Source organism: Crinia signifera, chromosome 4 (assembly GCF_055691185.1).
Source record: "Crinia signifera chromosome 4, ASM5569118v1, whole genome shotgun sequence".
Taxonomy (NCBI): domain Eukaryota; kingdom Metazoa; phylum Chordata; class Amphibia; order Anura; family Myobatrachidae; genus Crinia; species Crinia signifera.
Window position 1 is genome coordinate 261,683,451 of NC_139220.1, and position 24,222 is coordinate 261,707,672.

Sequence of the window (24,222 nt, forward strand, 5' to 3'; positions counted from 1 at the left end):
TGGTGTCCTCTTTCTGGGCGAGTGTTAGGGCGACCATAGTTTCCACTGGGATCCCTAACCAGGCACTGACGCCCAAGCTGTGTGTGCTGGGCAGTAAGGACAACACCCCACTTAATAACATAGAATACCAATATGTGATAAATCTCTGTTCTCTCGCTAAGGTGCTGATAGCTAGGTACTGGATGGCTAGCTCGGGACTTCCGCTGGTGGAGTGGAAGGCTCTGGTAAACATCACTGTACAACATGAAAAATATGTATATATGTCCCGTAGTACCATGGCTAAGTTTGACAAGATTTGGAACAGATGGTTGGAGTCCCCACACTCTTCGTCTCCTTCCTAATACTACTGTGCCTGATCTTTATTGGCCACTTTGGGGATTGATGTCTGAGGTGGGGACCTGCCTTGGATGCACATTGTGCTGATTCGTACCGACCATTTATTTACTGCCTACCTATTTGTTAAGTGAAGAAACCCCAACGTAAAGGTGGCCATACACACGCAGATTTATCTTCAGATCTGGCTGGTTGGAACAAAAACATGGTTATGGATGAGAGCAAATGACAGTTGACCATTTGTATGGAAATGCTGGAAAACTGACAAACTGTCACTCATCCATAACCATGTTTTTGTTCCAACCAGCCAAATCTGAGGATAAATCTTACTAGTGTATGGGCACCTTAAGGCTCTCCATACATGTGGATTGTGCCCCTCTGATTGATGATTGTTATTTGCTAATTGGTATTTGCATGATACCCCTTTCTTTCCCTATTTTCTCTCATTTATTTACTATAAATTGATATTATGGTTTAGATATCTAACACACATGGGACTCAGATAAAGTGTATACTTATTATTTATTTATTATTCTTTATTTAGGTATGCATATAATATTGTATATCTATTACACTTGCATTTACGTTTCAATTCAGCTATGCATAATCATTTCTGTACATGTACAACTGTTCTGATATGTTGTTCTGTGTTATAATTTGTATTGTCTAATAAAACAGTCTTTATTCAAAAGATATTAAAAAGCACTGGTCCAAGTACAGATCCCTGGGGTGCTCCACGGGAAACCTTTCCCTCCTGAGACTGCACTCCATTTACTACAACTCTAGTTAAGCCTACAAGTCTAGATAAGCTATATCTACAGCCCCACCTTGATCTATTACTTTAGTCACCCAGTCAAAAAAGTCAATAAGATTTGTTTGACATGATCTTCCACCAGGAAACCCATGCTGTTTAGGATCCTGTTGCTGGTTTTTAGACATTCTATAACTTATTTTAAGAGTGTGTCAATCAATTTCCCTACTACTGATGTAAGGCTCACTGGTCGGTAGTTGCTTACCTCTTCCTTGCTTACACTTTTGTGCAGTGGGACTACATTTTCCTGTTCTCTGGGATTACTCCAGTAGCTAGTGACTGGTTGAATAATTCTGTTAATGGTTTTACCAGCTCCCCTTTAAGCTCTTTTAGTATCTGTGGATGTATCCTGTTTTGAGAGATCTGTTAGGACTTCCACCTCTGCAAATGTACTTGTTTCCCCAACACTGGCCGTGACAGATCGCTCAGCACCCATCGCTGGTGCAGCGCTGTGCTGACCCATCTGAGCTGAGTGATCTGTGTATAGCGCATTAGGGAAGATGTGGGCTAGTTGAAACCTCCAGGATATTTAAAATTCTTCTCTACTGTACTACTAGATCTTTGTGTTAGATCAGGCATGTCCAAACTGTGGGAATTGTAGTTTCACAACAGCGGGAGGGCTATAGTTTGGACATGCATGTGTTAGATGACTCTTCGTACTTTGCCATTCTGGTTTTCTGCCATAGGGAGCAATTCATTTTGTTTTACCCCATGGCTGCAGCTGGATGGCCTGGACAGAACAACTCAATGACCACAGGGAGACACATTTAACTCGAAATATCCTAAGGTGAGGAACTGAAATGTGCAATGACGGGAGTTTGGGTGACCAAAGCAGTACTTTGCACAGCTAAACCCATCATTTCTGGATGCACACATGGCTTATGCTGGGAGCAATAACTTTTTTAAATTGACCATTAGGTTTGGGAGCATACAAAACAATTGAAGCCCTCCCATAATAGCCATTAGAATGGTTGGAAAATGTTTTGATACGTAGAAACCATTCACCTTAGATCACTTGCATGCATTTTACATCATTTGAAACTATAAACTAAAACTATTATAACTAAAGTATTTACATAATGGGTGGTGCTACAAAGGAAAAACAAAACAAAAGGACTGGGGCACCCCAGTACTTTGGGAACCAGTGCCGGGCTCCACTAGCCAGGGAGGTAATGCCACAGTCAGAGGACACATATCATAGGTCCCATGACCGAAGCATTCAGCCACAAGTCTAGTCAGCCCAGGCTGGGGATTCCCGGGGAGGTGGAGACCCCTTCAAATAGAGGAGTCCCCTCTCTAGTGTACCTCAGGCATGTGCTAAAGCCCAGGGCTATCCCCCACACTCCTGGGCGGCAGGGTTAATATGTGAAAAAACATTGTTCAGTGCAGGAGGACTACAGGTCCCAGCATGGTGACATTTGTAGAACCACAAGTGGCACCATGCCAGGACTTTAAAGTATTGCTGGAACCTGGAAGGCCCCTGTAATGAAAATAATACACACAAAGTTCTGGAATTTTTTTTTTTTATTAAACAGCATTCTTCACCTAGAGAGCAACAACCTTTTAGCTTTTGCATGGCTGCTGCCATCTACTAGGACTTTCCTTGTCTTCTTCCAGGCATTTTCACCAAGGAGGACCGTGGCCTACCACCCTCCCATGATATGCTATTATTGCATGGAGCATCAGCAAAAAAGTACATTGAGACAGATTATCCTGAACCACCAGGTTCTCAAGATGAGTCTTGAAAACGGAGCCCTGCAGATGAAATGGAAGGAAGGAACACCGCCGCAGAGGGAAGGCTAACCTCTGTCGCCCACCCCCAACAGGGACAAGAACCCCTCCACACCACTGCTGCCGAAGTGGGAGTGGAGGACCGTGGCTGAGGGTTTGCAGATCTCCATCACCCACCCCGCCATGGACAAGGGACCCTGCTGCCGCCATTAAATTATACAGAGCACCACTAGTGGGGGAATGCAGATCTCCACTGCCCACCCCGAACAAGGGACCCTGTTGCCATAGGAATACACATCACAGCCACCCACAGGAGCTCAGCAGTCGGGGAACAGCAAGTCTATTATAAATATATAACCGTAGGACATTTACCCCACAATGTATCTACCTCTCTTCCCACCCTACAAGAAGCCCCGACCATATACGTGTATACCAGTGTATCAGAGTTTTTCCACAGCACCCCTAGGTGTAGAAAAAGAATTATAAAATTAAGTAGATTGTATTTATATGTGATTCTTAGGGTCAGTTATGTGGTACAGGGCAGGATTTGCTTGTTTGTACACATTTTATGATTGGCAGCCATAAATAATTGATCACAAATAATTAGAATTGGTCCTGGACCACCAACCCGAGGCACCCCTGTAAGTGTCCCGGGGTGCTACGCCACAGTTTGGGAACCACTGCTGTATACATTAAAAAAAGAAACCCAAATCAATCAAGATTTTTAAACAATGTCTTAAAAGCTGATTAAGCAATCCCGATCAAATTTTGATCAGAATCGCCAGAAGGGGGAGCCCACACATCAACTTTTAATTGTGACAATCATCTCCAGAACGGAGGATTGTCACAATTTATCGCAAGTATATGGGCCGCAGTACTTAGGTTGACTTGAGGTTACAGGGTTATTTTTTTGTGTTCGGATCACAAAGGCCACAGCGGTTATTCACTTGTTGCAGGTGCATTTGAGATGGGAAAGCAAAGAGCCAAAAGCACATTTGGAAGTTGCTGCAAGACAAGTGGGCTACAATGGGGTACAAAGCACGTGTATTTGCCAAAATAATTATATATTCAGACTTCTTTTGTTTTGTATATTCTGCTTTTGTCCATTACTTTCCCCAAAATCAACAATTTGGGTGGAATATTGAAATGTTGTGTACAAACCTGTAGAATAGCTGAAATTTGTTATATCATTCCAAGAGGCACCTACAATCATACATCAGAAATGCATAGTTCACTATCCTGTGATTTGATGTCAACAAAAGTTTTAGGATCCCTCTAGGTTGTGTATACCGCAGTGATGCTCATTCGTTAAATACAAACAGCCTTCCCTGTCGTATTCCTCCCACCACCAAGTTCCTATTGGGGTGTATGGCACAGATCCGGCACTCGTTATAAACGTTTTCAGCTTTAAAAATAGTATGTATTTTCTGTCCATCCTCGTGGAAGAATGCAATCTGTTGATAGTCTGTCTGACTTCCAACCATAAAGCAGTTCTCTTGATTAGGGTCCCAAACGGCTCTGAAATATCCCGGATGATAGCCTGAATACATTTTATGCCTGAAACAAAGAAGACATTTATCAAAAATCATTTGGTTCTGTACAGTAGGAGGTTCCACCTGCATTAATATAGAATAGAAGGCCCCGAATGGATTTTTTTTTATAATAAAGTCAACACAGAAATAGCATTGAGCCTAGGTGCTCCATGTTAATGTGTAGTGATGTAGAAAGCAGTCTGTCACTGTCAAGGGTGTGGATGAGGCTCATACTCTCAGATGCCCTCTATTTGAAGAGACTTCTGTGCAGCCTAGAAAGCTTCTGATTGCCATTCTGTAGCAGTCTTTCTGGAGGTTGACTGGAGAGTGATCATAAGTTCCCTCTTATCACCAATATCTGATGCCTGACTATAAGCCCCTCTGCTATTTCTTGCTCAGAGGGGACTAATTGGTCCCCTGTGGCCTAAATGCTACAGGCTCTGCATACATTTTGTATAAATTTAATTCTGCCAAATGTGTGACCCTTCGCTTATATAACAGGCACAATTTTTTTTTATGTATTAAAGCTTCAATACACAGCAATAATACAGGCACAGCTTTTGTCCATAGAGTGTAGTGTTCACACTTGGCTGCCTAAGCAGCTCTCTGCTAGAACAGCCGGCCCATCCATCCCAGCGATGTGCTCAGGAGAAGCCCAGCTCCACCGCAGATGCTAGGCACACCCCCCACATTAATGCCAATGGACCCGAGCCACCCCAGCAATGATGCAGATGGGCCCAGCCCACCCTCAGCAGTGGTGCCAGTGAGCCCTCCCCAAACATGGATGCCTGCTGACCTGTAACAGCGCTACTGGGGACATGATATGTAACGAGTATATGTGCAAGGACAGGATTGCTTAGCATTCAACTTTAGTGCCTGAGAGTACACAAACTTTGTTTCATGTTTTGAAACCTTGTTTTATGCACAAATAAAATATATTTGTATGTACAGTATTTCATGTATTTGTACAACATAATTGCAAGATAAATAACTGAAATCTGAAAAATATTGTGAAATAAGGAATAATCCCTTACCCAAAATTCTTCTGGTCCCTGAGCATCCAGGGCACTCCCAGCAGCTGCGTTCTCTCACACAGAGGAGAGGCAATTGTGCAAAGTCGCCCTAAACACAGCACTTCAAGGAGCAGATTTACCACCCTGACAGGCCGTGACAGCCCCATTTCATGCAGGGATTGATAGAGGACCACTGAGGACGCTCCCGATGCTGGCAATTGGTGTTACCAGTATTCAGAAATGGAGGTAACCTTATTAACCATTTGTGGTTTATTAGCTGGATATCCCTGTATGACTTTAGTTTATGCTGGACAGTTCCACCGACAGCCAATCCATGTAAGGATTACATCTTAGCCAATCGGGAATTAAAGCCTTTTCTTGCATATAAGCCGTCTTCCATCATGATCAGCATACCTACTATTACCTGAACAGATGGATACCCACTTCTAACTTTACACCCCCAGGTGGGTCATTCAATTGCTAGTTGTCATTACATATTTATTATTTTTTGTAGTTATAGGTTATTGTCCATTTGAGACTTTTCATATGTATTTTTTTATAAATTGGTCTTTAAATATTGCTTTTGACTGCATTACTAAGCGCCTGACACTTTTCCACATTACTTGTTTAAGTTTTGGAGGCTGGCAATCCTCCATTGTGGTGGCAGCTGTGTTCTACATCACTAATTAGAGTTCCCTAGCACTGTAGACATCAGTCTTTAATTTGCTAGACCGACTTTAAAACACGTTAGATTTGTTTTGTCCGAAATGGCCACAAATTCACAGTCGTTTTTGGACAATTCGTGGCAGTTTTTGCTGATTTGCGGACTTTCCACCAGTTGGTAAACTGTCAAGTTCCTGTTGGAAGGAACTAAAAATGGCCTGGATTTCGTCTGTCAGGATGTTCCGACAGTTGGAATCCGGTACTGAATACTCCGCTTAATGTAGGACAAGAATGTACATAATAAAAGTCCAAGCTAAATACAGTATGTGAGCCTCTCATTACAGAAGATCCCCCAAATAGTGAAATTACAGATTACCTGATTTCTTTGTGGAGTTTAACACTGCTGTCCCATGTTTTGCTTTTAAATACTCTGGAATGACAAAAAAAAAAAAAAATTTGTATTTCAGTTGTATGATGAAAATAAACCTCATTATGTACAGTACCATACAATTGGTTGGTTGGTATTACAATTTCGAGTGCACCCATTTGTCCGCCAAATGCATTTGAAGGTACACACCCACTTACATGTCCTTGTAACTGCTTAATAGGAAAAAAAAAAAAAAAAAATCTGTACCTGGCCTTAAAGATTTTGGAAAACTGAAAAACCACATGGTGGAAATAATGTCAATGAGTGTTCTGTTCTAAATAGAACAACTAGAAGGGTCATCTCAATTTTTATATGAATTCATTAGAGGACATGGAAGAATCTGTTACGTTCACTAGCCTAAATGTATTAATGGTCCAGAGTTTATTCGCCAGTGCTGGATAACAAAATAACTTTTACAATGTGCACCACTGTGGCAGTAGGTCGGAGGCATTGGAATAGTGGTTTCAACACTTTATATAACAACCCAGAAGTCAAATGTCCTGGGCTCTAATTTTGGTCTGGGAAGGAGGAGGCAAAACCAGTAATATTGGTTGAAAATAACAATAACCTGGACACCACCTTAGGAAGGTGAGAAGGAACAGCTCGAAGTACCGCCCGATCAGAATGGAAGATCAGAAATGGGGACCCACAGGACAGAGACCCTTCTGGCTGAAGCAATTTCCAACAGGAAAACGGTCTTCCTGGTGAGCCAACAAAGGTCCACTGACTGCAAGGGCTCAAATGGTGGGGCCTGAAGTGCAGAGTACCACGGAAAGGTCCTACGGGGCTACCAGGGGAACAAAGGGAGGCTGGATATGTAGGACGCCTTGGATAAATGTGCGGACATCCAGCAACAATGACAACTTCCTATGGAACAAGAGGTACAAAACAGAAACCTGTACCTTCAAAGATCAGTGCAATCCGGTCTCCAGGCCCTTCTGTAAGAAGGACAGAATCCTGGCCAAGTGGTAAATCGTGGGATAGAAGTGGTGAGCACGACACCAGGAAAAGTAAGCCGCCAGATGCGATGGTAAGCACCGGCAGAAGAAGGTTTATGTGCCCTGAGCATAGTTGAGATTACCCTGGAGTTAAAGCCTTTGGCTCTCAACAGCCACCCTGTCAAAGCCAGATGCTGCAAATCTGGGTGTAGACACGGTCCCTGAGAGAGCAGGTCTGGACATAGAGGTAGAGGGACCAAAGGGCCCACTGACCAGGCCTGCAGGTCCGAGAACCAGATCTGTCTGAGGGAGAGGAGCTGCGAGTGGACAAGTTCTGTTGGTTGGGCGACTGGTCCGGATCTGGGGTGAGGACCAACCGCCCAACCAACAGAACTTGTCCACCCACTCCATCACCCCCTCTGGACTTCCTCTTCACCATCTTATGGAGAACACTTGCCAACATGCATCTAAAAATGGGATAAAATCACCTGGTGACTGCACTGTGGTAACTATAACCTATCTGCATTTGCAGAGACTGTCATATTGGTGGCCCCTCTGTGAAATTTGGTGGCCCCTCTGTGGGATTTGGGTGTATGCTTTACGTCACACCACCTGCCAGTGCCTGGTTTGGTTGCCTAGGTAACACCCTAGTGGTGTAAATGAGTTTTAGGAAGTTATCCAGAATCCGATCTGCCAGGTCTTTGAGGGACGCAGCTGGGATAGGCAGCGTAGAGGATCTCACTAGCTTAGCCACATGTGAGTCTACCTTAGAAGCCATTTCCCAGTGGACCTTATCCTCTTGAGGGAGGGCGTATAGGGAGGCAAAACATCTAGGTAGGGTAAACATTCTGTTTGGTACCTCCCAGGCCTCAGAGGATTTTTTCCAAGTCGGGGGACCGGGGGAATAAAGGCAGAGTCCGCTTAGGGCCTCTTTTACCGCTGTGACTAAGGCCGCCACATCAATGCATGATGGGGTGTCCCCTTTGGCTGAGGCGTCCCCTTGTCAGCATCTACAAGTTCCTCCTGGTTATTATCTTGTTCATCCTCCCAGTCAGTGTCAGAGTTATGTTGACATAGGAGCTGAGAGGAAGAGCTATCCCTGACCATAGCCCTGCGCTTATGAGATCAAGGGCCAGATTCTCTAAGCTTCAAAAGTGATAAAATGAAGAGTGATAAACAGCCAGCCAATCAGCTCCTACCTGCCATGTCACAGACTGTGTTTGGAAAAATGTCAGACAGGAGCTGATTGGCTGGCTGGTTATCACTCTCCATTTTATCACTTTTGAAGCTTAGAGAATCTGGCCCCTACCCTGTAAGGTTTTTGCGAACACTGGACAGAGGCAGATCAAGTGCTTACCCACGGTGGCACTACACTAATGCCAGGGGGGGGGGGGCAACCCGGCCAGGGATGAGCATGGCATCACAGGCTGCTGGGGCAGTACAGATGAAAGCCTATATAAGTAAGCAATGTTGCCCAAGCAGGCTCCTGAGAGGAGGCTGAAGCTGTGGGCGGCGCCTATGTAATGTAGCAGCTTGCGCATAAGCCGTCCTGGACATAGTCCTGGGGTGATAGGCCAGCACTACAGGCTGTACAAGACAGCAGTGCTGGGGCCCCTGTTTTACTGGATTTACCACTAGCAGATATCACCAGGCACTGAATATGCTTAAACAGTGAAATAGACAGGTAGCTTTTAGGTACAGCTAACACAGTATCTTCTGACAGGCAGTTCTAGTGTTAATGCAAGCATACAATGCAAAGAAAGAAAGGTCACTCAGCTCCCTAAGCAGCTATGGCTGTCTGGAGCACAGCTCTGTAACCGGTGTCCTTGCAGGAGAGGTACAGGGAGGACTAGCCCAGGCTCTCTGGCAGTGAAGAAATGGATCTCTGGGTAGCTGAACAGCTGTTCATGTCCCTAGCTGCCTAAGCGGATGGGCAGGAAGGATCAGTGGCGGGAATCACTGTGGGGTGTGCCACCTACTGTCCACAGGGGAGTGGCTGTGTGAGAAGAGCCCACTCCCCCTGCTAACAAATGGCCGCCAGGGAAGTGCCTCACGCAGCACCAGAAAAATGGCGGAGATCAGGCGTGGTGGGCAGCCCCGCTACCAGCGCTGCTGCACACATATTTATTACCCTGGTGGTCCAGCAGTAGTGGGTGGTGGACAAGCCATCCATTTGTTAGCGCAGCCCGGTGGTCCCCACCAAGCTGCACAGCTGCTAATTGCCCCCCATGTGCCCGGGGAGCGTGTTACCTTAATGGGTGCCCGGGGACAGCTGCGGTCACATACCGATACGTGGTGTTGCAGCCGCCAGGCCAGGGGGATGGAGCAGCAGCGCCTGCATCTTATAGACCCCCTGCGCTGCTGCTCTGTCACTGACTAAAGTCAGTGTAAAAATAATTACAAACAAAATGAAGAAGTAAAGCTGCATATAGCAGCCCCTCTGTAAGGTGCATGTTGGCTTCTGCCAGCACAAAAAAAATCTGAGTGGCCTGGCCTGGAGTAGAGGAGGAGCCTGATCTTGGGTGCTGGAATCTCTCTCTCCCACTCCACTACCCAGCGTTAGCCTGTGGCCCCTGACGGGTCCCGAAGAATGAATACTTTTAGACTAAAGGGTGGGTGTAGAATGTTCTCCAACGTACTTTGAGAAAAGGATTGAAGGAGAGCACAAGAATCAAGGTCTATTGCATCCTATGCATGCACTGGTAGTTATAACTCTGAATCTGCAACATGAAGTATCGTCTTTCCATAGGAGCATAGGAGAAAAACATACATACATTAATAAAGCTAGACTCAAAAGGAAAGGGGATTGAATTTATTACCGTAAACAACCATCAGTACAGGTGGTGAGACAGGTGGTGAGAATGCGGTTGCCTGTGTTTGGGGAGAAGTATGCAGATATAACGGAGTGTGTGTGTCCTGGTACCGCTAAAGCAGGTTGGGGATTCCTCTTTCGTATATCATAAATATACACACAGCTGCAGAGAAACAACAAGAGAAACTGGTAAACCATATTATTTGTAAGAACACTTTTGTGAGACCATTTACAGGAGGCAAAGCATTTGGTAAAAAAAAAGTATCCTGTCCCCTGAAACATTCTGCACCTATACCTTCCAATTTTTTTTTATAATTTGTCTGTCAGTATCCTGTCGAAGGATCAGTCACATGGGAACCCCCTTTCTTCCCTGATTGATGGACTTGCCCTGAGATATCTTTTTTTACGGACAAAATACACAGCACCCTAAACTCAATGGAGGAAGCTTAGAGTCCTAAAGACCCTTAGATTTTCCCTGATCTCCTCAAAATCACGGTCAATTCAATGACGACATACGTTTTTCACATACTTTCAGCTACCAAATCAGTGACTGCTTACAACTTTCCCTTTGTCTCCAGATTTTGCTTCACATTGCCCAGAACCTGTATTTACTTATTTTTTATCTTTATTTTTTTATTATTAATATTTAGGGATGCCAATCCCAGGGCATTTTTTCAAATCCGGGATTGAAAAAAATGCTCAATCACGGGACTGGCAAACCGCTATTTACTTACATATGCAGAGTGAGGTTGCTGAGTGGCCGGGCTGATCGGGTGTCCGGGAGCCGGGTTGGTAGGCAGGCTCATACGGCAGGGTGGCCAGGAGCCGGGAAGGCTGGGTGGGCACCCTGCGCAACGTAACCTCTGACCCGATTGGCCACCCTATTAATATCTCTATTTTCTTCATATTCTTATTCCTACGTCATATGCTTAAATTACATGTATATTAATTTTGAATTTATTTAGCATACTTATCTATAGATTTTTACTGTATCTTTAGCTCTATAAAATTGTATCATCTATATTTCATATTTATTAATATATCCACCTGTCCACATATAGCTATTATTGTGTCACCGTATATGGACATTTGCAAGTATAGGCAGATGTATCATTTAAAGAAGTATACACCCCTAATAATCTGGAGCGTACATGAATAATGCCTATTTATTAATACCATAAAGGATCTATCTATAGGTCTGAAGAGGGGCCATAGAGCATATATAACCCCAACGTTAGACCATAAGATTAAACGTATTATCTATTAACTTAACGTGTTCATATCCCTCCCTCCCCTTCCCCACCTTCCCTCATGTGTAATAACAATGGTATCAGCAAAGTTAAGAGGGAAGCCTATTTCCCTAAAGACATTGTTACAGCCTTAATGGTGAATATAACGCACGTGATGCCGGGAACAAATAAACACAGAAAGTGTCTAACAGTTTCCATGGATACCCACGCTACTATAGCAACGAATAGACAACACCTCATCATGGACGATGATGGGCAGGTTTCCCGTACATCACTGCCCAGTGGAGTAACCTAGCGCGGAAACACCGCCTGGATCAGGGCAGAAGTTGTGAAGAGAAATGGGCGGAATTGGCATCACCCGAGATGGCACCGCTGCACAGGAGAAGCGATGGAAGCTGCCCACAGGGGAAACACCAACCCCGTCTATACCTCCAGAATAAAGGAGGAACAGGGAAGCAATCCAGACACTGCGACCACCCTGAGGAAGCCAGTTACCTGGCGAAACTAGTTGAGACATCGCAAGTATCTGGAACTGCCGAACACCCCTCTGTGCTAAAAGGATCATCGACGGGAGTCTGCCGGCAGACACTTCCATGTTTACCCCCTTTTGGAATAGGTACCATAGCCCTAAGTGGCACTTTTTAAAAGACTGAGACTTTAACACTATTTGGTCTGAAGACCGTGGAACATATCTCAAAGGACATCTCCCTTGTGTGTTACTCCCTTCCCCAACCAACCCAGTGTATGTGTATACCGGTATTAGTATAAGAACTATACCCTGCATTTTTAAATACTGTATTACCATTTTAGAACTGTGGAATTTATAACATTTGAAAGAACTTTCTCCCTATTGTTTTATTTATATTTTATTCTTAAATAAACACCACATATTTTTTTCAATTAAAAAGTGCTCATTCTCATTTGTCGCTTGATTATGCAAAAGGTTTAGCGCCCCTATTTCACCTATAGGTGTCTCCTAGCGCAAAGTGACACTGCAAGGTGTAAACCCTCCCACTATTCACTATCTCAAAAGGTACTAGTAGCATACCTAACACTATGCAGCTTGAAGACCTTCCCACTGTCCACAGCGCAACCTTCCCGTAACCCCATCCCCAAAACACTCATAAAAGCTGCCAGATGGCTGAGGTACAATGTGTAAACATACATAGAGTTGACATGATGATATCACTAATCATCTAAACACGGATGACATGTTAGAATGGCAATATATTGCTGGTTGTCCAACACTCCCTTACCTGCTGCAGCCCACTTTTTCTCCAGTCACTTCAGGGGTGGATCTCTGATCCTACAGTGTTCCGATAAACATCAACCCTATCCCTAATCCATAGCCCTTTCTCTAGTTACTGGCTCTAATGCTGTGTACACACGGTCCGATTTCCTTTCCGATGTTGACGATATAGTCAACATCGGATCGGCATCGGATGCAGATCGCAAGGGTTTTAACCCTTGCGATCCCGATCCGATCCGCAAAATTTTTTTGAAAACAACGGATGTGTCTTTGGCGCTAGAGACTGAGGGGGTGTATAACTTGTAACCCTGCTGCCAACCACGTGGGAGGATTGCCAGCCTCCACAAACCAAAAAGCCAAAAAGAGAAATACGTGGGGCGCTCAAAGGTAAACAAGAATATGAATTTTATTAAAAACACATACACACAACACAATAATCACAATACATATGTATACATAAAAAACACTAAAATCAATACGTGGCACTGTGTCACAATTGTAAGCACTAGATGAATATGCACAAAATAGCGTGGACTCTTTTCCCTTTCCAATTGGGGAGAGATGGTATATGTTAGGGTAATCCAATTATTTTAATTGAGTTAATGTCCACTTCTGCTTGAACCATATAGATTTGGAATAAATGGCCAGTGTGCACACTTTAGCAGTCCACAGCAATGACGTTTGCTTTTATGAGAATAGACAATACTGAATGGGTGATGACAAGGACTTCTGTTATAGATGGTGAAAACCATCTATAACAGAAGTCCTTGTCATCACCCATTCAGTATTGTCTATTCTCATAAAAGCAAACGTCATTGCTGTGGACTGCTAAAGTGTGCACACTGGCCATTTATTCCAAATCTATATGGTTCAAGCAGAAGTGGACATTAACTCAATTAAAATAATTGGATTACCCTAACATATACCATCTCTCCCCAATTGGAAAGGGAAAAGAGTCCACGCTATTTTGTGCATATTCATCTAGTGCTTACAATTGTGACACAGTGCCACGTATTGATTTTAGTGTTTTTTATGTATACATATGTATTGTGATTATTGTGTTGTGTGTATGTGTTTTTAATAAAATTCATATTCTTGTTTACCTTTGAGCGCCCCACGTATTTCTCTTTTTGCCGATCCGATCCGCGTTCATGTATCGGAAGCCAGAAAGTCTTGGCTGCCTTGTCTATATAGTGCAGATCTGCACTATATAGTCAAGATAGGATGCAAATCGGATGTGCCTTAAGATCCTATCCACGATCCTATCTGATCAGATCGTGGATAGGATCTTAAGGCACATCTAACGTGTGTACACACCATAACCTCCCTCTAGCCTAACTCTGATGTCTAAATTCCTTCTTCATTCAGCCTCATCACGGTAGTGTCAGTCACTTTCACGGTAGAATCACTACCCCTCTGCATCTGGGTCCTGAACCAATCCATACAAAAATGCTGAACAAGACAGCCCTTGTATTAGTTAATTTGGTATTTTGCCCAAGGCATAACAGACTGAACAAATTAATTTGCCCAGTGCTTAGCTTTTTCCTCTAATATGAGGTGTGTTTAAATTTTATCAATGATACAGCGGCTCCACCAATAGGCAATTGCCTAGTGGCTTCACAATCTGGGGTGGTACCCCGGTGTCCCACTATCCCAAAATTAAGGATGATTTAGAGGCATCCTTGTTGAACTTAACCCCTTCCCGACATTTGACGTACATTTACGTCATGGCCGGGATGTACTTCCCGACGCATGGCATAAATGTACGTCATGGCTTTAAACTGTCACGGCGTCTATAGACGCGGTGACAGTTTGGAGATGTCTGCTGTCCCTGACAGCAGACATGTCCCAGCATGTCCAGGGGGGGCGGCGATGCCTCCCCCCCGTCGGCGATCGCTGTGATTGGCTGTTCAAATGTGAACAGCCAATTACAGCGTTTTCTGTGTACCGGCGAATAACGTTCGCCGGTGACACAGGGATCGGTGGTGATTGGTGCTGTAAAGTACAGCACCAATCACCACGGGGTGTAAGGGTGACACTGGTGTCACCCCACCTCACCCCACCCGCCCCCAAAGGCCGTGATTGGTTCGTCGGACCGACGGACCAATCACAGCCATGGAGGGTGATTTAAACTAACGGTGACTGCACTGCAGACGCCATTCCGGTCTGGAATTGCGTGCAGTGCGGTCACCGTGCCTATCTGCCGTGATATACTGACCTGATCCTTGCAAATACTTACCTGATCACTGCTTGTAGCGTGCTGGATGCTTCCTGGATCTTGTGACTTCTTGTGACTTCCTGTGTTGTGCTGCTGCAGTGTGATAGAGTTATAGATAGAGAGATAGAGAGAGAGATAGAGAGAGATAGTGACAGAGTGCTATATTTTGTGTCTGCTGCCCCCCCCCCCCCCCCCCCCCTGTTGTGCTGATCAGTATATCTGTGCTGATCAGCAACTTTTTGGGGGTGCTGGGTTTTTTTTTTATATATATATACAGCTGTGCTGCGTGTGCAACTGACTGCTGCCCCCCCTTTTGTGCTGATCAGTATAAATTAACTGATCAGCAACTTTTTTGGGGGTGCAGAGTTTTTTTATATATATACCTGTCAGTGCTGCTGCTGCAGTGTCAGAGTGATAGATAGTGAGAGATAGAGAGAGATAGTGACAGAGAGTGCTATATTTTGTGTCTGCTGCCCCCCCTTTTGTGCTGATCAGTATATCTGTGCTGATCAGCAACTTTTTGGGGGTGCAGAGTTTTTTTTTTATATATATACACCTGTCAGTGCTGCTGCTGCAGTGTCATAGAGTGATAGATAGTGAGAGATAGAGAGATAGTGACAGAGTGATAGAGAGTGCTATATTTTGTGTCTGCTGTCCCCCCTTTTGTGCTGATCAGTATATCTGTGCTGATCAGCAACTTTTTGGGGGTGCAGGGTTTTTTTTTTTATATATACCTGTCAGTTGCACCAAAGGTTGTGCACCTGCTGCCCCTCACTGGTAATCAGTGTCGCATCAGTGATCACCTTTTTTTTTTTTTTTGAGGGTGCTGTGGGGTCTTTTTTTTATTTTTTATTTTTTTTACACACACTGTGATTTTGTGGGTGTCCTGTGGCCACTGTGCGCTGATCAGTGACGTACATCACTGATCAGCTTTTTCGGCACAGGGTTGATCTATTTTTTTTTTTTTTGATCAAATTCCTGTTGCCTTTGAGCGCTGTTCAGTGACGGACGTTACTGACCAACACCTGTGCTCAATTTTTGGCGCAGGACCTTTTTTTTTCTGCACTACATACACACTACATACCCCCCCCCCGGGTTGAAATAAAGTTTGTACCCCCCCTACACTATACACGTGTTGAAACATTTCACTACCAGAAACACAAAAATAAAAATGGCATCCCAAATGTCATCCCAGTCATCCAGAAGAATGTATTCAGCGGAGGAGGCATATGCCATGCTTGCCTCTGACTCTGACACAGCCAGTGAGGCAAGCGGGGAATTTGAAGGATTCATCTTAAGCTCCTCTTCCTCCTCTAGTGATGAGGGACCCCCTCAAAGACGCCCCCGTAGAGCAGCTGAGACCCCCCCCCCCAATAATTGATCTCGTATGGACCCCACCACCAGACAATTTTGAGCCCCAGGTTCCTGAGTTTTTGGCCATCCCAGGAATCCAATTGGTCTCAGAGAAATTGACTTTTTCAAAGTCTTTTTCTCTGATGATTTTATAAATTTAATGGTGGACCAAACTAATTTATATGCCCAGCAGTTTATTGCTCAAAACCCCACGTCATCATTTGCTAGGTGGACCCCTGTAGATGCAGTAGAGATGATGACGTTTTGGGGTCTGGTGTTTCATATGGGCATAGTAAAAAAGCCAGAAATTAGGCAATATTGGAGTACAGATGTTCTGTACAGCACCCCACTTTACCGTATGGCCATGACCCGGACTCGTTTTGAGTTAATCCTTAAATTTTTGCATTACAACGATAATGCACAGTGCCCACCCAGAGATGATCCCACCTTTGACCGGCTATTCAAAGTCAGGCCGGTCATTGATCATTTCAGTGCCAAATTTGCAGAGATGTACATCCCAGATAAATTCATTTGCATAGACGAGTCCCTTATACATTTTAAAGGAAGGGTTAAATTCCGCCAGTACCTTCCCAATAAGAGGGCAAGGTATGGCATAAAAATGTATAAGCTGTGTGAAAGCACCTCAGGGTACACCCACAGGTTTAGGGTATATGAAGGGAAGGATTCAAGAATTGAACCGCCAGAATGCCCCCCCTCACTCGTAGGTGTTAGTGGAAAAATTGTCTGGGATTTAGTGCACCCCTTCCTGGATAAAGGTTATCACCTCTATGTGGATAACTTTTACACTAGCATCCCCCTGTTTAAGGCCCTTGGTTCAAGAGGTACAGCAGCTTGCGGTACTGTGCGCAAGAACCAAAGAGGCCTCCCAAAAACGCACATTGCCCAAGTAATGAGAAGGGGTGAAAGCAGGGCACAATCCACCGAAAATATGTTGTTGGTCAAATATAAGGACAAGAGGGATGTCCTTATACTGACAACAATTCACGGAGACAGTACCACCTCCATCCCTGTACGAGGTACCAGTACCCACACCTCCAAACCTAATTGTATCCTGGATTACAATAAGTACATGGGCGGAGTGGATCTTTCAGATCAGGTACTGAAGCCGTACAGTGCCCTGCGGAAAACAAAAATCTGGTACAAGAAGCTGGCCGTGTACATCATCCAGATGGCACTGTATAACGCTTACGTGCTATTCCGTTCTACCAGCCAGAGGGGGACATTTATGCACTTTCAAGAGGAAGTCATAAAGGGCCTAATATTTGGGAACCAGCAGGCAGAGGGCCCCAGTACTTCTAGTACTGGCCCCCGTATTGTACCAGGGCAGCATTTTCCTGATGAAATCCCCTCCACTGGGAAAAAGGGCAGGACACAAAAAAGGTGCAAAGTTTGCTATAAAAAGGGAATAAGAAAGCAAACTATTTTCCAGTGTGACACTTGCCCCGACAAACCCGGCCTATGTATAAAGGAGTGTTTTAAAATATACCACACATCTATGGATTATTAGGTTCATCATTTCACCGTGCTTCGGGGGTCTTGCTAATGCCACATAGCACCCACCATTCATTCCACCAGAATCTGAGCCGCAAAATCCAAAAATCACTCCTTCCCTTCTGAGTCCTGCCATGCACCCAACTGGTATTTTTTGGTCACATGTGAGGCATTGCCGTACTCGGGAGAAATTGGGGCACAGATTTTGGGGTGCTTTTTCTCCTTCATACCTTATGAAAATGAAAAATTTTGAGCCAGAACTCCATTTTTGTGTAAAAAAATGTAATTTTTCATTCGCACAGCCCAGTTGTATCAAAATTGGTGAAACCCCTGGGGGTTTGAAATGTACACTATACCCCTAGATGAATTCCCTGAGGGGTGTAGTTTGCAAAATGGGGTCACTTGTGGGGGGGTTCCACTGTATTGGTGCTTTGGGGGTCTTGCTAATGCGACATAGCACCCACCAACATTCCACCAGAATCTGTGCTGCAAAATCCAAATATCACTCCTTCCCTTCTGAGTCCTGCCATTTTTGGTCACACATGAAGCATTGCCGTACTCGGGAGAAATTGGGGCACAGATTTTGGGGTGCTTTGTCTCCTTCATTCCTTGTGAAAATGAAAAATTTTGAGCCAGAACTGCATTTTTGTGTAAAAAATTTAATTTTTCATTTTCACTGCCCAGTTGTATCAAAATTGGTGAAACCCCTGGGGGTTTGAAATGTACACTATACCCCTAGATGAATTCCCTGAGGGGTGTAGTTTGCAAAATGGGGTCACTTGTGGGGGGGTTCCACTCTATTGGTGCTTTGGGGGTCTTGCTAATGCGACATAGCACCCACCAAAATTCCACCAGAATCTGAGCTGCAAAATACAAAAATCACTCCTTCCCTTCTGAGTCCTGCCATGCACCCAAATGGTATTTTTTGGTCACATGTGAGGCATTGCCGTACTCGGGAGAAATTGGGGCACAGATTTTGGGGTGCTTTGTCTCCTTCATTCCTTGTGAAAATGAAAAATTTTGAGCCAGAACTGCATTTTTGTGTAAAAAATGTAATTTTTCATTTTCACTGCCCAGTTGTACCACAATTGGTGAAACCCCTGGGGGTTTGAAATGTACATTAAACCCCTAGATGAATTCCCAGAGGGGTGTAGTTTGCAAAATGGGGTCACTTGTGGGGGGCTTCCACTGTATTGGTGCTTTGGGGGTCTTGCTAATGCGACATAGCACCCACCAAAATTCCACCAGAATCTGAGCTGCAAAACACAAAAATCACTCCTTCCCTTCTGAGTCCTGCCATGCACCCAAATGGTATTTTTTGGTCACATGTGAGGCATTGCCGTACTCGGGAGAAATTGGGGCACAGATTTTGGGGTGCTTTTTCTCCTTCATACCTTATGAAAATGAAAATTTTTGAGCCAGAACTGCATTTTTGTGTAAAAAAATGTAATTTTTCATTTGCACAGCCCAGTTGTATCAAAATTGGTGAAACCCCTGGGGGTTTGAAATGTACACTATACCCCTAGATGAATTCCCTGAGGGGTGTAGTTTGCAAAATGGGGTCACTTGTGGGGGGCTTCCACTGTATTGGTGCTTTGGGGGTCTTGCTAATGCGACATAGCACCCACCAAAATTCCACCAGAATCTGAGCTGCAAAACACAAAAATCACTCCTTCCCTTCTGAGTCCTGCCATGCACCCAAATGGTATTTTTTGGTCACATGTGAGGCATTGCCGTACTCGGGAGAAATTGGGGCACAGATTTTGGGGTGCTTTGTCTCCTTCATTCCTTGTGAAAATTAAAAATTTTGAGCCAGAACTGCATTTTTGTGTAAAAAATTTAATTTTTCATTTTCACTGCCCAGTTGTACCACAATTGGTGAAACCCCGGGGGTTTGAAATGTACATTATACCCCTAGATTCTAGGGCTTCTATTATGAAGCCTGTGGTTTGGTCAACGTGCACACTAGGGCCACATATAGGATATTTATGAAAACAAAAGAATTGGGGGAATCAATTTTTAGTCACATTTCTCTAGTAAAATGTACTGTGTTCCTTAGAAAAAATGTATTAAAATTGAAAATCTGCAAAAAAAATGAAAATTTGAAATTTCACCTACACTTTGTTTTAATTCCTGTGAAACACCTAAAGGGTTAACAAACTTCCAAAATGCTGTTTTGAATACTGTGAGGGGTGCAGTTTTTGAAATGGCATCATTTATGGGGGTGTCTCACATACAAGTCCCTCAAAGTCACATCAGAACTGAACTGGTCCCTAAAAAAAAATCAGTGTTTGAAATTTTCTTGAAAATTTGAGAATTTGCTATTCATATTTTAAGCCTCCTAGTGTCCAAAAAAATTAAAAGGAGGTTGAAATAATGATGGCAACATAAAGTAGACATATGGTCTATGTTAGTCATTAACTATTTTGAGTGGTATGATTATTTGTCTCACAAGCAGAAAATGTAACAATTTGAAAATTGCAAATTTTTCCATTTTTTTTTACGACATTTTGGTATTTTTCACAAAAAAACACAGACTGTATCGACGAAAATTTACCACTAACTTGAAGTACAATGTGTCACGAGAAAACAATCTCAAAATCACTGGGATAAGTAAAAGCAAAAAAAAGTTATCCCCACTTAAGTGATACATGTCAGATTTGAAAAAAAAGGACTCTGTCAGGAAGGCAAAAACAGGCTGCGGCGGGAAGGGGTTAATGCAAACTGAATTTCTGAAAAGTTGGTATTGCCAATGGGTGATGGTGGGAGCAGTGAGCTGGAGGAGTATTGCCAAGGGCGCAGAAAAAGCTGGCACCTGCCCTGAATGCATGACACACCCTCTTTAAGATTACAGCTTGCTGGGAAGTGAACCGTGACAGATGCCTGAATCAGCCAGGTTTCTGACCAGAACATAGACTTGTGTTTGAGCAGGGTGTTCGGGGGATTTGTGGATCTTGGCTTCTGAACAGGTTTAAGGTAAATATCGCTATTGCTATACTGGCCTGTCTGCTCCTGCAGCTTAACAGGGAATCAAATATTTTGATTGGGTAATCCAAGACAGTGCTAATATTATTTATAGATTTGAGAGCTCTTGTATAAGTTCAAACTAATTTGTCTTCAAGTGCTGGCAATCTGCTATTTGAATGTTTGTTTATATTTGAGTTTTATTGCCTGCCTTGTAATTGGGGAGGGGTGGATTGTTCAGGCTTTGATTAGTTGTATTGACTTCACATGGACAGAATCCATCATTTATAAGGGAGCCTCACTAGGCTGTTGGGTTATTTTATAAGGGTTTATTTAAAAGGGTTCTGTAATGATCCAACAAATTCAGGACTTATTCAGGACTTAAACAGGATGAAAACAGATGAACTCATCACCAAGACATCTTCAAGCCTAAGAAAGTTTAAAAACCCTTTGCTTTAACCTCTAAAGTTGAACGTATGTACCTAACCTACACTCCTATATACTCACACTGTCACTATGCTGCCTGTTTGTGTATGTGATTCATCCATTCTAATAACATAATCTGCTTCTATATTGCAATACTCGTGTTTGTACATTTAGACATTGCGAACTTGCGAATTGGAGCCATATTAGGCTGGTGTCTGCTTCACAAAATACAGGGTAACTATAACTGAAAGCATTTACTTCACTGCATGCCATAGCATTGTATGCAATCTATGGTCAGCTGTGCTAATCAGCGTGCAATCACATATATGTAGGGTTTATAAATGACTATATCAGTGGTTCCCAAACTGTGTGCCGTGGCTCCCTGGGGTGCCTCAGGACACTTGCAGGGGTGCCTCAGGTTGGTGGTCCAGGAACAATTAAAATTATTTATGGTCATTGTAAGAGGCAATGCCAATGCAGGTGGCTGCCAATCATAAAATATTTGGGTACTTGTGAGTTATCCGGGCTGCCGATTTCTAAATCGGGTCGGATCGGGCACATTGCATCGCATCGCATCGCATGCGACCATCGGATGCGATGCGATGCCCCGATTTTTCCATAGGAATCAATGTTAAAATGGACTGAGTCCATTTTAACATGGAATTCAATGGGAAAAAGGGGTCCTTTTCATACCCCTACTATCCAAGTGGGCATGGAGTTGGATATAAACCTGTGGCGAGCGTAGCGAGCCACCGAGCCCGAAGCGTGGCGAGCGTAGCGAGCCCCGCGAGGGGACACAGAATACCGTCGCTTCGCTCGCCTCGCTACGCTCGCCACAGGTTTATATCCAACTCCATGCCCACTTGGATAGTAGGGGTATGAAAAGGACCCCTTTTTCCCATTGAATTCCATGTTAAAATGGACTCAGTCCATTTTAACATTGATTCCTATGGAAAAATCGGGTCATCGCATCCGATGATCGCATGCGATGCGATATCGCATCGCATCTGATTGTATGCCTTAACTTAAGGCATACAATCAAAAAATCGGCAGCCCAGATAACTCACAAGTACCAATATTTGTATAAACAGAAGCAAATCTTGTCCATCGCCATATAACGGACTACATAAGGATGACATTTAAACACAAGTTACTTAATTTAATATTTGTTTCAGAATTTTTCTAAAATAAATATTTCGCCTAGGGGTGCCTTGCCAAAATTTTGATGCTCTAGGGTGCCGTGATTCAAAAAAGTTTGGGAACCACTGGACTATATGACCAACACCAGTAAGCTGGTATTAACTATTGCAAGTCTAATATAACTCGTGGCCTATAGAACTAGTGTTCCCGCTAGGCTGTTTTAGCGGGGCGTTGCGCCCTGCCCGATTTTTAAAGGGCAAAATGCGCCTTGCCCCATTAGCAGCGCCCCGCTAAATCAGCCTGCATTCTGCCCGCTGGAGTGCCCGGGCCGTCGCATCGCTGAAGGGGGCTTGCCCGGCCATGGCTACGTCCCGGCAGCTCAGTGACGTAGTCATGGCCGGGCAAGCCCCTTCATCGATGCGGTGGCCCGGGCACGCCTCCTGGGGTGTTGCGGCGGCCCGGGCACGCCTCCTGGGGTGACGCGGCGGCCCGGGCACGCCTCCTGGGGTGACGCGGCGGCCCGGGCACGCCTCCTGGGGTGACGCGGCGGCCCGGGCACGCCTCCTGGGGTGACGCGGCGGCCCGGGCACGCCTCCTGGGGTGACGCGGCAGCCCGGGCACGCCCCCTAGCGTGACGCGGCGGCCCGGGCACGCCCCCTAGCGTGCCGCGGCGGCCCGGGCACGCCCCCCGCCGTGACGCCGGCGTGCCCGGTCCGCCGAACCAGCGCCCTGCCCCCCATAATTCCTAGGGGGAACACTAAGAACTGTTCAAATACACCATGTACTACAAACTATTGCTCTGCTTCGCTCTCCATGGTTTTCTCTCAAAATCAGTCTCTTCTCTCTCTCTCCCTGAAGCTCAGCCCTCTATACACATTTCTGCCTCAATTATCCACACCCCTCTTACTAACACTCATGAGATTTTTACATATCTCTCTACATTGACAATAACATCCACAAACTGTCGCCAGAAACAACATTCACAAACCACCTGCAGCTACACCTATCTCTCTCTACTGCTTCTATTAGCTGGTGACATTTCACTTAATCCAGGCCCCAGCTGCTTGCCCCGCTCGTAGGCACCTAACTCTCAGGAACATAATAATCCAGCTAACCTCATAAACATCAAATGCCTCCCTTCATCCCCCAAATCACTAAAATGTGCGTTATGGAATGCACGCTCTGTTGGCAACAAATTAACATCAATCAACGACCTCTTCATTTCAAACAACTTCAACCTGCTAGCTATAACAGAAACATGGCTCTCACAATCAGACACAGCCTCCCCTGCAGCCCTGTCACATGGTGCTCTCCACTTCACACACACACCCAGGCCTGGTGACAGCAGAGGAGGTGGGGTTGGAATATTACTATCCCAAGCCTTCACATACAAAGTTATACCACAGGTTCCATCACTCACATTCACATCATTTGAAGTACATTCCATCAGAACTTACACTCCTTTCTCGCTGCGTGTTGCAGCTATCTATCGCCCACCTGGGCAGCCAACACGATTTCTGGAAGATTTTTCTGCCTGGCTCCCTCACTTCCTTTCCGCTGACATCTCCACCATCATCATGGGTGACTTCAACATTGCTATTGATAGCCCAAATTCTGCTGCTCATGCCTCCAAACTACTCTCTCTAACCTCCTCTCTCGGCCTCTCCCAATGGACTGACTCCTCTACTCATCGGGATGGCCACTGTCTTGATCTGATATTCACCAAGCTGTGCTCAGTGTTGGAATTCACCAATTCTCCTTTCCCTCTCTCAGATCACAACCTTATCACCTGCATGCTGTCCTCTAGTACTTCTAACTCAAAAACACAGAAATCCTTTAATCCACCTCAA

The 24,222-nt window shown here is 44.6% G+C and overlaps 1 protein-coding gene across 1 annotated transcript in view; it reads right to left on the reverse strand.

The window, feature by feature from the left end:
• Positions 1 to 2,650: 2,650 nt before the first annotated feature.
• The window catches only part of LOC146075329 (WD repeat-containing protein 76-like), a 65,177-nt gene continuing 43,605 nt past the window's right edge, over positions 2,651 to 24,222 (reverse strand). The window contains exons 12-14 of the mRNA XM_083184458.1: positions 10,268 to 10,423; positions 6,460 to 6,513; positions 2,651 to 4,432 (exon numbers count right to left, since the gene is read on the reverse strand). Coding sequence (XP_083040584.1) covers positions 4,177 to 4,432; positions 6,460 to 6,513; positions 10,268 to 10,423 — 466 coding nt within the window. The 3' untranslated portion in view covers positions 2,651 to 4,176. The remainder of the gene's footprint in view (positions 4,433 to 6,459; positions 6,514 to 10,267; positions 10,424 to 24,222) is intronic.